Source organism: Scomber japonicus, chromosome 21 (assembly GCF_027409825.1).
Source record: "Scomber japonicus isolate fScoJap1 chromosome 21, fScoJap1.pri, whole genome shotgun sequence".
In the NCBI taxonomy this organism is placed as follows: Eukaryota; Metazoa; Chordata; class Actinopteri; order Scombriformes; family Scombridae; genus Scomber; species Scomber japonicus.
Genome location: NC_070598.1, coordinates 11,521,301 through 11,536,606, shown reverse-complemented (window position 1 = coordinate 11,536,606; position 15,306 = coordinate 11,521,301). Strand labels below are relative to the sequence as shown.

Below are 15,306 nucleotides of genomic sequence, written 5' to 3'. Positions count from 1 at the left end.
GTTATTCCATGGCTTGCTCCAATGAGCCTGAATGAAAAGTCTCCTATGAGGAGGGTGTAGAGGGGGTGTAGTGTTGGTCAGACAGGCGGTGGGTGCGCACAGAGGGAGGAGACGAGGGGAGGGATATTTAACAGCCGGGGGGCAGTGGAGGTGGAGGGGGGGGATACATTCAAATACTGCTGTATTCAGACACACTTTCGCGCAGGACGTCCCTGTGCCAGGGGTGAATACCGTTAATTTTCCTCCTCCACCGCCTCTCTTTATGGTCTGAAACTTTACCACGAACAGAAGAAACTGCAGCTGCAATTAAGGAACCACGCCTGTTGCGCTAATGTCCCTGAATTGCAGTATTTATATAGCCTGAAGCGACAACAGCTGTCCCAAGAGTTGCTCGTCTAGAAAACTTCATTTTCATTGGATGTTGTTTTTTTAATGATAATTTATTATCGCGAGAACGCACAGTAAAAGCCCATCCAGATCTGATTGTGACCACTGCTATTGGGCTGGGAGGTAATAATCCAGCCAGTCCACCGCACTCTGTCCGGGAACACGCACTATAACAGCAATGGAGTACCTCAAGTTTTGTTTTGTGTTTTCATGCTGGGTGAAGTTTGCTAATTCTGTCTACTCTACTGAAACACCTCAAGCTCCTGTGCCTATTCCTAAAGGTAAGAAAAGATAAAACTACCCCCCCTCCTCCTCCCCGCTTACCCCTACCCTCTTACTGTTCTTTGTGAGTCGCCCCAAACTCATATAGAGCTCCATGTACTTTCCTACTGCACATTTGATTACTTTTCTATTATTCATCAAATTGCTTAGTGACGCAGCTTTCAAAAGCATTTTCAGAAGTGTCATAGCAACCGTGTAACTTGTCTGGCAGCTACGAGCGAAGATGTAATTTACCGGCAGCATGATGTTAACTGAAGGTGCAGGTTGCATGCCTGTGGCTGCTTGTATGCGACTCTGAATAGACTATGTGTAGTGCACATACAATAGCTTATGGTGAAGCGTAAAATTACTTAATTGTTCTCAACACAAGAGAAAACCCGTCTGCGGTCTCTCACCACTTGTTGTTTGGCTGCGTGCCTGTTGTTTTTTAAAATAAACAGATGTGAGGCTGTAAAAGTGTCACCACGAGAAAGTATTAGATGCTTTCACTTATTCTATTTCTTTTTTAAACAGTCAGCATTACTTGAATTAAATCCACATCAGTATAAAATTATCGGGGGGGGGGTTAGGGTTAGGGTTAGACCTGTAAACCTGTTATAATTGAAGGCTCGGAGCCAAGTGTACAACCTGCTTCTGAAGTTGAGTACTCAGCTACTGGGGCAAGCTATACCATACATGTAGCCTTTACTGTATGGGCCCCCAGCTTTATTGACTTGTTTGATAATTCTGCCCCTGTTGACACGTAGCTGTTGCTGAATTACTCTTAATTGCCCTAACATCATTTCAGTAAAACAGAGCTCTTGTTACAGTCATAGGGCACCCTTTAAAAACCCTGCAGACAACAACATAAGTGGATACATATGGTTTCGTAAATACTGTGGGCTGATGTTTAAGTTAAGTCTAGAAATCTGGTACTTGTCTAATGATGCGTTTTAACAGGGGGAGGCAGTATACTATCAGGGCACAACAGCTGCCCTCAAGTCTCCACAGGCTCAGGATTAACTGAGTGTCAGACACACAGAAGCCACATTCAATTTGCAAGAGTGAAAATGTTTGCCTGTGAATGCTCCATTACTACACCTTGTACGGATCGTGCCATACAGAAAAGCGGGTGTGGTGAACAAACATGTAATTTAATGGGAATAATCAAAGTATTTTAATTGGGTTGTATTTAACTTTGTTGATTCTACTCAGGTTCCATATTTAAAGAGACAGTTTGACGTTGTTTTTTGGCTACGTTCCAAAGAAGGTCACGTCTATGTAAAATGTCATTTAAAGGCCATGAAACAGAATCTGATGAAAAAATGAAAATAACTGTTGAAAGCTAAAAGAGTACAGATTTGAATAGAACACATTTGTATTATTGAGTTTTTAATATGTTTTCATCAATTAATAAAGACTTGGAACCATCAATGAGGTTAAAGAGGACATTAGGTATATATTGCCAAAGGAACATCATGCACAGATGTTTCAGCAAATACTTTACAAAGATATACTGATGTACTAAGTACTGGTGTATGCAGCTGTTTTCTCTACAGACTGATTTATATTTTTTTGTAGTATAATTCCATGAATAGTTGAGAAGATTCATGTAACTCTTGAAGCAGAAGACAGAGAGACAAACCCAAGATTTTGGTGATCATTATGAAACAAAACTCCACATTATGTCACTTTGGGGCCAGTGTGTGTAACAACATCAGAAAATAATAATGCACTGCACCTCTTATACGATGTGTTAATGTGGAATACCAACTTGATGAGTAATTTTTTCCCCCCTGACTTCACAGTCTAACCATTTTTACTTCTTTCTCCCAAAAAGTAAAGCAAACAAGTGATGACTTAGTACGATCCTGTTGGGCAGTTGACAAGCAGGCCGAAGGAACATACGTGCTTTAGAATAAGGTTGAATGATGTGTCCTCCATTAGATAATTGGGTTATTGTGTCACTTTGTAACAGAAATTCATCTTTGACACAACTTAATCGAAAGCATTCAATAGGCAGACAAATGTAACAATGATAAATTAGAATCAGTAAAAACCTCATTGTGAAGGCCTTATGGAAGTAGCGGTGGAGGAATTGAGAGGGGTCCTTTGTAATGAGGGTAGCTTTCCTTGTTATTGACCAGGTATAAAGAACTTTGTGTTTAGTGGTAATGCCTTTGTTGTTGAAAGCCAGCTGTGGTTGTGGAGATGTTCGAAAAGTGTTTAGATATCCTCAAACTCCTCTCTGATAGCACAACTCTTCTCTATTGTTTGTAGCACAGAAAAAGTTCATGTGATTCAGCAGTGAATGGGCACAGAGAAAAACATAGGAATGTAGAGAGAACTTGGAGGTCTGCACATTTTGCACCAGTGTGCACCTGGCCGGCCACTGTGGACAGTAGACGTGGCTGTTGGTCTGTGAGTTTTGGAAAGCTTTACAAAACTTGGGCAGTGCAGACCCCCGCTGTCTGGCTGTCTGAAAGAAGCCTCTCACTGGTTTTTAACTGACTGTGTGAACATCAGTTCTGACAGTGTATATTGGATTTAATATGTAGTTCTTGTGGTTTGATGAAGCCACAGCACATAAACGCTCACTCAAATACTGTCTTAATAAATCTGATTAGTTCACTTGAGTTGCGTTCATGCTCAGTTTACAGTATTGGTGTGAAACATACGAGTGTCAGCAGACTACCCCGACTATTAATCTCCATCAGGCAATCCATTGAAAATAATGTTTCTCCAGTGTTTCATTGTATTTTGCCCAGCTGCTTGGTAAATTACTCAGTTTAAACATGAAAATCCCAGTATCGTAAAATTGTAGACATGGGTGATCTAAAGGAGGTCTCAACGAGGTCAACTACTGTCTTATTTCAAATGTTTTTTTACAAAAATATTAAGACATTATTTACTTATGAACAACTTTTGTTTTCCTGACAGTTACTAGGAAATATGTTGGACAATCACCGTTGTTATTCAGTAAGATCTTGTCTGTTCCACTGTCCCACAGAATAGGCATCTTTAGAATAAGACATTTCTCAGACATCACTGACGTGTCAGCAGGCAGCATTTTATTGAGAAGAAAGGAAACTCCACCTAAGGTTGTCCGTGCCTTATATACTATATAATGGTACTCTCAATTGCATGTAATTCCAGTCTAACAAACTAACAAACCCTGCTGGCAGGCCAAACCTGTAATCGTGTCTTAGAACATTGTCACTATGTCACCACAAAGTTGGTCCTGTGCCTTCTTTTTGGCCAAATTTGTGTTGTGTTGTCTGTGTTTTTTTTAACTTTTTTGTTAGCTATGTCTGAGGTATTTTCTGCTAACTATTAAACTGAAAAATAAAACTGTTTAATGTCAAACTGACTTTCCGTGATATTAAGTATTTTTCTTTTGTAAACATAACATCAGGAATGTCAACAGAGATGGGCTTCTCATACAAACAACTCATTATTCCTCCCCAAAATCACTTCAATGATGACTGTGACAATGAAAGAATCGAGCAGCTGTTTATCTTTGGCAAGAGCCATCTTGGCAAAATCTTGTATGGATACAACTGACAGGGTTTGTATTGTTCAAATTGCCATGTATTTCTTTCAAACTTTCTGTTGAATTTTATCCATCAGTAGTAAACACATGTTGTGAGTGAGGAGAAAGGTCATTCCTTAAAGACCACCTCCAATGAAAATTAAGTTTTTAATCCAGTTAACATGTCTGTGGTGTTTTTCATATGCAACAAGACATATCAGAAGCTAAATAAGGAGTCAACGGCATGGCTGAGTATTTCTGCTTTGAAACTGCAGTGTACCACGGACAGTCTCAAAACCATGGATTCAGTCAGGCAGGATTTCCTATGTCACAGATCTAAGGAACTAGTCATTTATAATTATATTTATATGTAGCGTCTACCTTTTCTGGTTCCAATCTATATGGAACAATAGCAACCCATTGAGTTGATAAGCCAATTCCGGCCATATTACTGTTTAGCCAAGTTTCTGTCAGAAGAGAAACACAAGTTCCTGAACTCCAACTCAACACCTAGTCTCAGTTGTATCAGATCTATTTTGTTATCCAGTAAGCAAACATTGACCAGAAAAAGCGATGTGATGGCTGGCCTGATTGCGTTAATTTTTAGCTTGGCCAACAGACCAGCTCGCTAACCCCTCTTCTAACCCCTCTTCTGCTTCTATACACACTGATTCCTTTTGCCTCGTTGTAGTCTGCTACGTCAGTCTGTTGCAGCAGGACATTGTGTCCTCAGGAGCCGCAGTCTGAGCTGAACGCCACTCTAAGGTTCTGTGCAAATGAGGTGGCTGAGTTGTTTTTAAGGTTTACAAGTTCAGTTGGGCTGTACATGTTTGGCTTAATTGCACTGATCGTGTTATCTGTACCCATGTAAAATGTCCCAACACTCTTTACACCATAACCAGAAGCCAGAGAAGCTGCTGCACTGCTGCTTAGATACAGGAATTTTTAATGAGAGTAGTAGATATCATTTAAAAGATTTAAAAATGGTAATTATAGTTTTTTGTTGCTGTTTTTTCCCCTGGAAAAGACATGTCAGACACACATTATTGTTCCAAGCAGAGTATCTTTACATCTTAATACATGTCTGGAGAGGATCTTTACTTAGTTGACATGCTGACAAAATGGATATTGCGGTGAAAAATTTCAAAGTTGAGCCTTATTTTGGCTTTTTGAGCCTGCAATTTGAGTTTATATTAAGTAATAATTGTAGCCTGTTAAAATAAATCAGCTAGCTCAGAACAACATGCAGATGCCAAAGTATGCAGTTTGGGAGCAGCTTATCTTTAAAGAGCATTTTGAATTCCCTTTCCAAGTAGAACTAGATGATTTTCAAGATAACAGTAGGTGGTTAGAATGTCATCCTTCCACTTATAATATTTAAGCACAAAAACAAATTGACAAATTGATTTAAGCCAACTTAGCATGTTCTACATCTACAGTAAGTGCATTGTTGAATTAAACTAGGTTGGTGTTCCTGTCAACAATGGAAGATTTAAAACTCTGTGGCAAACTGACTGAATAAATGACTGGCTTAGCTGTAGACTTTGCCCCTGACAAGAGTGCTTGACATAAACCAGATGGGAGTAATTGTAATTTTTTCTATATTATATTTGTTTCTCCATGGTGTAACGAGTAAACTATTCTTGTTTAAAGTGACGTGCGAGGAGACTCCAAAATTGTTTCCTGGCCAAATGCTGGTGACATCATGCCACATCCTAAGGCTGAAGTTCCTGTGGTTTGATGTGGATTTAAAAAAACAGTCTTTTTTTCTGTAGATGCACCACAAGGCTCGTGTATTATGGAACTGGTGTGTTTTATCAATTATGGCGACTTTGAAACGTCACTCAAAAATAGATTATTTTTTGTAATGGACAGCTACAGTAAAGAAACATCCAACTAACCGGCCTGTGAACAATCAGAGTTTTCTAGTCTCTTGTGTATTCATCCTGCAAATTTGGTTGCTAAGGATAATTACAAACACATGCAGTACTCATTTAGGTAGCACCAGTGGTATTTTGTTAGGTGAGAAGGAATGTCTGCATGTCTCACGGCTCCTGGTTTTTTAGATATCTAAACTGGTACTTCTGTACCAAAGCAGCTTGTGGTTCTATTAGAATGTCAATGAATAAAAAAGCTGGAAAATGCAAAATTAGGACGTGTAGTATGTATATATGCAGATGCAGCTGATGGCTGAGAAATGAGTGGAAGGCAGAGCTACATAGGCCAGGACAGTGATGTACTTAAACGATTAAATCCACGTTTGTACTAATCGTCAGATGAAGACCCCTCGTGTTACAGCTGTGACTGAGAAGCGGCAACTTTTGAATGCCATTTTTTAAAAGAAGTGTTTAACAATAAAGTAATGGCAATCTTGTTTTTTCTTTTCTTTTTTTTTAATGCCATGAAGTTGAGTTAGGGTCATAGTAACCTTTAAAGCAGAGGAGAAATAAGCGCCTGCTGTTTCATGTTTTGCTAAATGGAATTGAATGACATAAAGGAATGTTACTGAGATAAGCTCAGTTCCTACTCTGTCTTAGTCTGTTCAGTGTCCAAAACAAGGAGCGTGGGTGTGTCTGTGCTTATCTAAAATGCTGGCTTCTATAATTCTCTGTTCTAGGGTGTAAAATCAGGCCACTGACCTATTTGCCTTTTCATTTCTCTCACCTTTAAATACTGTGTGAAACTCTCCCAACTTTTATTACTACAGTTACTTTGGTGGCCAAACTATACAGACTTCAACATGTCTTGTTTAGAGCCTGGAAACTTAGCAAAAACATGCTGTAGTTGTCCAATAGCAGAATACGCTTCCAATGTTGATTCCTCCAATGAATTTTGCCCTATTCAACCTGGCACTAAATGTTTTCCGTTCAAAGAGAGTTATTGCCCGGATGGAAAGGGTTTATGTTATTTTGAGTAACACAAGGAGGGGTTTCAGCTGTGCAACCTGGCAAAGTTTTGACGCAGCTAAACAGCCAATATTCACCCATGAAAAAGCAAATGCTGGAGAGTCTCTTAAGCTTACCATGTATAAACAAGACATTGTACCATGACTTTGATTATTTTAGATGCAGAAAGAAAGGAACACACAGACTGTCCTGAGAAGTAAATCCATATTTTTTTATGGTGGGGGACTTCTCCTAAAGCAAATCTCCAGGATCAGAAATGACACGCTGGATTACACTCAGAAAAGCTGTATTTAGCATCACTGTGCTATACTTGCATGCAAATCTGAATCAGGTCTTATGTGGTTGGAAGAATCCTTTTTTCTTTCACCTGTTATTTTTGTCTGGCTTCACATGAAGATGTAAAAGAAATGCTGGTTCACTGAACTAATTTCACTTTCAATTGAATGACATGTTTTGGATACCATTAGTGAGCTTTTAGTTGAACACTGTTATTTTCTTGGATGATGAACATAGAGAGAGTAGGGGTTTGTGTCTACTGGCCACGACTGTCTTGTTAAAGAGGAAAGATCCTGTTATCCTCATGTTCAAGGCCAGGGCACATTCCCATGATACCTCTTTCCGTTTTGCAAGAAATGCTTACTTAAGCTCAGCCCAGCCAGTGAGTCAGAATTTTTGCTCATCGAAGTGTGAAAGTTTACCTAGACGGCTGCTCTCCATGTGGTAGAGAGAAAGAGGGAGAGGGAAAGACCGCTTGGCTTCTAATACCTTTCTTGGAGAAGATTTACAGCAGTGCTGTATGAGCTACATTCCTCTCCCTCTATGGGCTGTTCATACAGTACTGACAAGAGAACATGCTGTGTTTATTTTGACTAGACACCCATGCCCAAAAATTGTGGCTGTCTAAAAATCTCTCCTTTTTAGTGTTGCCATCTGTCTCTAAACTATGCTTCATAATTAGTGTAATAATGGTGTTTGCATAATAAAAACACATCAAAAGGACCGGCTTACTGGCCCAGGAATTGATCAACAGGTAGATTTGTGGTGCTGTAATTCCTTTCTTCCTCTCCATGCGGGGACCAGTTTAAACAGTGAAGCACAATATGGTTTCCATTAAAGAGCTTTTTCACTCAGTTGAAAACATAAGCAAAACAATGAAATGGTATGAGCCTGTTTTGGTAATACTTTGAATATGCAAAAATGTCAAGTAGATGCAAATAATGCTGTGTAACATACATATGGATGTCATCTGCGTATGAGTACAATTTGATATTATGCTTGTGAAAGATGGACTCCAGCAGAAGCAAATAACTAAATAATGTAGAATCAAGGACTCACCTGTAGGGCATACCCAGAATTAACTGTAGACTCCTCATCCCCTTTGTTATATTATGTTATACAAACATTTTATATTCAAGTTTAAGACTAAGCCTACAAGAGTAATATACGTATTTTGGGATGCTCAAAAGCATAAGCAAATAGACTTGGGTTTCTCTGAACTATGGTGAAATCGGTCTATTAGAAGCAACAGAAACAAACTGCAGCAGTGCAAGGACATAAAGTTTAACTTACACTTACAGTATGCAAGACTTATCCGTTTTAGCCCTTTGATCCATACTTTGTGCAATTTAAAATGTTTCCCCTAACTGATTGAGGAAATTACAGACAAACCCCATTTTAACTTAATATATGATATACAATATGATATATGCCCTGTCTTGGTGTATGCTGACCTACCATAATTCTTCTCTAGGAACTTTGTGTTTTATTTATAGACCAAGTTAGGACGTCCAGCCGAGGTTTCCAGTCATAGTTCACATGAGACAGTTTTCCATACTGGGAATTTTTTATGGAAAACCAGTGAAAGAGACTTTCCACAGTGGTTGAGTAACACTTGCAATGTAAGAAATAAAAGTATATGACTGATCCCTTTTAAATCAAAGGGGATTTGCAGGCCCAGGCTGTACTTAACTGGGAGCTTGCTTGTTAGGATACACTCATGTGGCCTGAATGTTTACAATGGGAGAAAAAAGCGTGTGGTTCTTAAGGTCAGGGTAAAGTCACAGAGGGTAATTGGTGTGAGCTGTCAATCAATTTCTTCCTGCTGGGAAATGTCTCCCAGGCATCACGGGCCAGTCAGCCAGTTTTTCTCCACATGTGTGCTATGGCTTAGTGTAAAGTACAGTACTCTTAATACTGCATAGGAAATTAAAATAGAAATGTTATACAAACTGAACAGTGTAGAGATCACAATGTGAAGCTCACCACAGGCTTTTATTGCCCAAGTACAAACAAAGCTGCTCGTGATTAATTCATATTTCATGGGCATGAAGGAATTAACTCACATCATTATGTAATAGGGTTTTCATGGAGGCAAAGGAAATCCTGACAGAAAATTCTTGCTAGAATGCAACATTTTTTTCTTAAGTGTCATTGATACAGTATCTTATAGTACTCCACAAACCAGGATGCATTACTGACCTGCTACACTGTTTAGCACGAAAATACTATGATATGCAAATGGTGTTCACTCATTAGCTAAATGATGATCAGATGATGAATATTCAGGTTGAGTCACTTGAGTAGTTGTGTTTTAATCTGCAAATCAAATCTAGTTAGAAAAAGCTTTTTTCCCCCATAGCTTCAACCAAGATTGCTTTCACACAGCAAAAAAAAAAGAGGAGTAGTTTGATTTATGACACATCTTTCCCCCAGAGGGCTTGTTCTAAAGGCATGCACATGTTGCTTTCTGAATATCTAATTACTTTGACCCGACCTGGGATTCAACTTTGCCACTGTGATAATACGGTGTAGGGAAATGGGAAGCATCCAGACCTCTACTGTAACTATTAAAATCACTTGTTTTACAGAGCTGCATAGAAAATGTGTTTGCCAGATGTGAAAGACACCATTCTCTCCCTGCACTGTTCGACCTTCAAGCCAAGAACAAGAACAGGGACACACCTGTGGCTTGAAATAGGCGCCCCTTTCCCTCTGTGCCGCTTTTAATTTAAAACTCAAGTCATTCTGAAGTCCCACCGGTTATTTGCTGTGTGTCATCTGATGCTCTTAGGTTCAAGGCAGACAGGAAACTATTTCCAACCTGTAACAGAACCTCTGTGTCAGAGAAGTACTGGAATAGCTATTAGAGCGATGACAGGGCCACAGACTAGACTGGGATGAGAGAATGGCTAAGTACATACTGACGGGAAATGAAAGGAAAAGAGCTATTCAGTGACTTCTTGCAATGTGCTTTAGTTGTTTGTATCGAACTGTGAATGGGAAATGAGTGATTGTGAAGTAGTACAACTCATTTTTTGACTGCAATGGACTTAACTTTTCAACACATTTGGTTGCTCCCAGAATCACAACATTCCCTTTTATGGAAGCAGTAATGACTTTTTTGGCCAATGAGTGAGGGTTAGGTGGGCCATATGACATGAAAATATTATGCCAGCATCCTCTATTTGAAATGTGATTTCAAAGTTCCAGGATAGATAACATTTAATTAATTTAAAAAAATAAAGACCTGTTCATCTTTGTTTTTCAAAGGTGTAGCATAAGTTCTATCGTCTGGACCACACTGCATTTTTGAATCAGATCTTCTCAAGGCCTTGAAAGGGCCCCAATATATACTCTTTCATACGTTCAATCTACTTGCCAGTGCACAATAAATTATTTACAAGAGTTTAGTGGAACATAATGCTGTATAATGAACAGAAGGAAGACTGGCTCTTGAAACATGAAAAGCCGGATTAGTACTCAAGTGGTCCTATAAAACAATATTAAAGTGTCATTAACTTTTTTGTTGGAGTGTCTGTCTGCCAATGTAGAATAATGTTTTGCTCAGTTTGAAATTATCTGTTTGAGGCTGGAAATGAAATACAATAGTACTCCCCCTTCATGGAATAATAGACTTTGAAGAATGAGATCTAGAGATCCAGGGTACTTCCTTCTTGCAGCCTCTCTAATCAACGCCCTCTAGTTGGTTTCACAGAACATAATAGAACAAGTGAAAACCAGCTTAGTGGGTGTAGCCCGCCTTTCTCTAGTTTCACATGAGGCTATGGTGCTAATTTGTATTTGGTCTAACCTTTCCTCAACCTCAAACTTCAGCACTCATGGCCACTGGAAATGTCCTGGAGGTTTGTGGGAGTTCTTTTAACCAAAGAAGATAGTTAGAAGTTACAGAGTCCATGTTAAAAATGTGCTTCAGATCAAAACTACAGTCAGTGTTCCTAATTTGAGATATAGGTTTAGACTGCTAAACCAAATAGTTGCCAGTTTGTTGACATAGGTCTGAGGTTTATGAAGGACTTGGCTTGCATAAGAGGGAATCTTAATAGTAGCATATACGTAGCTATACAAGAATACACATATTTCTGTGGATTTCCTTCAAAAGAAACCAAGATTTTGCAATTCTGCAATAGTGTATTTCCATATCCCCATAATTTGGTAGCCAAAAAACTGTGATAACTTCATAAGTCACAAAAGTAAAGTTGTGAAAATGTGTTCTTTTTCAGAAAAATTGCTTGTTCTTACTGTTGCAACTGAGGAAACAGATGGCTTTATCCGCTTTAAGCAGTCTGCAGACTATTTCAACTACACTGTGAAGGTAAGACTGTCTTCTCATATTCTAAAATTATGTCAAAAAATGTGGATTTTGTCCAAGCTAAAAGTGCTAACCTTACACATACACACACACGCGCACACAGAGGACCAGTTGTTTTAAACACACTTTCAAGATAGATTTGGGTTGTTAAAGAGAACAACGGAGTGCAACAATCTACAACAACACCCATCTCACACGGACACTCCTCAGTATGGGTCCAGAATTCATCACTGTGGTTAAAACAAGCAGTAAAAATAATTTTTGTTATGGCATGGAGTTAGTGTCCTGACCATATTTGTCTGCTATGACCCTGTGCCTCTCTAAGAGCCCTTTCTAAATTAGAGCATTTTGCTGTTATTGTGCTATGTGCTTGGTTAAATTGTTTTTTTGGGCTTGATGCACACTCAACTCTCCACAGCAAGCCCCATAGGTAAACAAAGAAAAACAAGGACCTGATAAATGGACTATAACTCCGGTTTTACCTCAGTACTGCAGCTAACTTGGTCCATGTGTGTTATCAGTATGACGTAACCACTCACTCCAAGACTTACACTCCTATCTAAACCTCCTGCCACAGTTTTCTGCTTTTTTCAATCACAGTTGTTGCAAAACAATCAGATTATGTGGAAGTTTGTTCTGGCAGCACTCAAGTCAGTAAAATGTGCAATTCTGCCTTTCAGTGAGCAAAAACATCTGCTGATACGGTAACACAATTGTCTGATGCAGGCCAACTTGATCACGTTTCCTGATCTCGGTGTGTTTCATAGGGAAAGGAGGTGGAAAATTGTTCCATTTTGGAAAACGTGAACAAAAAAAAAGTACATGTGAAGATAGATATGTTTGCAGTGCTGCCTCCTGCTAATGTTGCATTCATATTTGGCTGTTGCAGGTGTTGGGAATGGGAGAAGCATGGAAGGGTGGCGACGTAGGCCGTTCTATCGGTGGAGGGCAAAAAGTCAGACTACTGAAGGAGGCCATGGAGGGTCTTGCTGACCAGGAGGACCTTGTTGTACTATCTGTGGACAGGTATACATACAAATATATATTTTTCCTACCTTTCTTTGGTAGCTTGGACCTTTTCATATATAAGATTCAGGCAGAGTTTTGTTGAAAATATTTCTCATTGTCTGCTGTAGTCATTGTTCAGTGTTCCACTGGACGGATCACAGAAATATTCACTGATAGTCCAGAAAGTAGTTTCCTGAAAGATTGATATTCCTAAAGGAAATACTATCTTAAGTCCCCATTCTGTATCCATAAGTTTGTAGGCAATTAATCCAATAAAGAAAAAGACCAGATTGTTTTTTTTATTCCTTTTTAGCTTGCTTATATGTTCTTTTTTTAAGATGATGATCAGCTGGTACTTTAAGCTGCTCTGTCGATGCCTTCTTCTACTGAAACATCGGCTTGATGCTTTGATAAGATTTAGCTCTGATTTGACACATAATACATTTCCTTAACAAGAAATAATTGCAAGACACCCTTAATTGCTATGTAGATCTCTCAATTAAAAATTAAACTAATTTCCACAATCACAGACGGAATTATGTAGCCCGAAAACGCCCTCTACTCTTTCATGCAAAGGCATTATTACAGAGCATCTGCAAATATATGAGCTGGGTAATTCTCACATGCAGGTAGCTCTATTATGAGTTTTCAAGGCCAATGGAAAGTTTCACTGACTTAATGTGAGTGGTTTAGAATAATAACAGCTTTGCGGGCCATATTTCCTCAAATAGAGCAGAAGAAGATGATACTGTGTACAGTGTCACATGAATAATGTAAGCTATAATTGCTGTGCAAAGTTGTCACACCCTTGAAACAGGTAATTGGAATGTTTGTTTTTTCTAAGAGAAAATTGTTGTAGTGTCAAAAACTACAAAGAAGACTGTGAGCCATTTAAATTCATTTCAAAATCTATAATCCTGTTGGGCCACCATGGCTGTGCAGGTCATTCACACCCTTACATTTTGTCTTATATGATAGTCACTCTCTGAAATTCATGCAAAATTAAAATTCATTTTCTGTGTCTGAGCATGTGCTAAATTCCAAAAAGATGAAAATGATGATGATTGCATGCAATTAAAAAGCTGCGTACCTTAAATGGAGACCACAATTGCTATTCCCAGCCAGTATGTGTGTGAGTTGGCTCTACATCAGTCACTTTATGCACAATTGGAACTGGCAGAATTTTTTCATGTGTATAGTAATGATTTTAGACTCCTTGATTAAGGTTTTACTTAATCAAGGTTAGCTCCAAACATCACACCTTCTTAATACTGGTACAAAATTAAAAAGGTGGTGCTTCCCACTTTCAGTATATGAACCCTATATATTCCCAAACACATTATGGAGTGTGTTGTGCATAATTAAATAGATATTTAAACCTTGGCTTTAAGTGTTCTCTGTTAATTACTTGAAGAAGACACGTATGACACTACATAATTTGCAGCAGAATGCTCAATGCAGCTTAAAACTCAACTATTCTGTAGTAGTAATCAGAGCAAATTTAGTACAGTAATCTTTAATCAATGATCTATGATGACAGTATAGGCAACACAAACAAAGAGAAAATAAAACAAAACATTTAGTCAGCTCTTTTATCATTATGACTTCATACCAAAAAGTCACAAAATCACTCTAAACGTTCCACATGCTAAAATATCTGCCCTTTGAATAATACCATGCTTTTAAATGAGCTGCTCCCAGGCCTATGTAAAAGCATAGGCACTTGTTTCTCTGTCATGATACATTTCTGTCTCAGTGCAATTCAGGAATGCTTGCCTATACAAATGTTCACTCATGAAGAATGTCCATTGTTTACATTAAGATTTCGATCTACCTTGAGCAAGTAGTAGCTTGATTTGTTTGTTAGTTGTAAGAAATGTAGTATTTTTGAAAAGAAAACTGTCACACTGTCCCTAAGGGGTGAGGGTCTTATTTTATCTTCACCACTCTCTTTTAGCTATGATCTTATCTTTGCTGGGGGACCAGAAGAGATTCTCAGGAAGTTCCAGCAAGCCCATCATAAAGTCCTTTTTGCTGCAGAAGGACTGATTTGGCCAGATAAGCGTCTAGCTGACAAGTACCCCTCAGTCCGCAGTGGCAAGCGCTACCTCAACTCTGGAGGTAGGTTTTACATTTTCAAAATGTGCTGAATTGTTATGACCTGTTGAATCTCTCCTTTGTGCCATGGCTCACATGATGGTGTGTTAACACCTAACCCTAACCCTCAACTTCTCAACCATGTGTGAGGCAAAATAGTCTTTTTTTGTTACATGTAACTTGTATGGTAGGATAGAATAGTGTTTGTGGAACTTGGTTTTAATCCCATAGTTTCTATGGGTTCACACTGTTTACATTCTACCATTAGCTATCGAAAGCTGAAGACTTGCAGGCCTCTCTGGAATTCAGGGAGCTAATCAGCAAAGCCTCCTCAGTGTTATTGGTTTAAATAATGGTGGAATGATTCCAAGGAATGGCAATAGACTGGTGTTAGCTTTTAAATATGAAAACACAGGACTTGTATTAGTATCTCTTGCTGTAAAATGGGAGTATATTTTCCCTGTAAACAGACTCTTGGTGGTATTTCCTGTCCAAGTGGACAAGAG

At 38.8% G+C, this 15,306-nt stretch overlaps 1 protein-coding gene across 2 annotated transcripts in view; it reads left to right on the top strand.

The window, feature by feature from the left end:
• Positions 1–243: 243 nt before the first annotated feature.
• Positions 244–15,306, top strand: part of plod2 (procollagen-lysine, 2-oxoglutarate 5-dioxygenase 2) — a 29,330-nt gene continuing 14,267 nt past the window's right edge. For both annotated transcript variants that reach the window (XM_053342491.1, XM_053342490.1), the window contains exons 1-4: positions 244–668; positions 11,607–11,698; positions 12,585–12,721; positions 14,661–14,824. In XM_053342491.1, the coding sequence (XP_053198466.1) occupies positions 566–668; positions 11,607–11,698; positions 12,585–12,721; positions 14,661–14,824 (496 nt within the window). In that variant the 5' untranslated portion in view covers positions 244–565. The remainder of the gene's footprint in view (positions 669–11,606; positions 11,699–12,584; positions 12,722–14,660; positions 14,825–15,306) is intronic.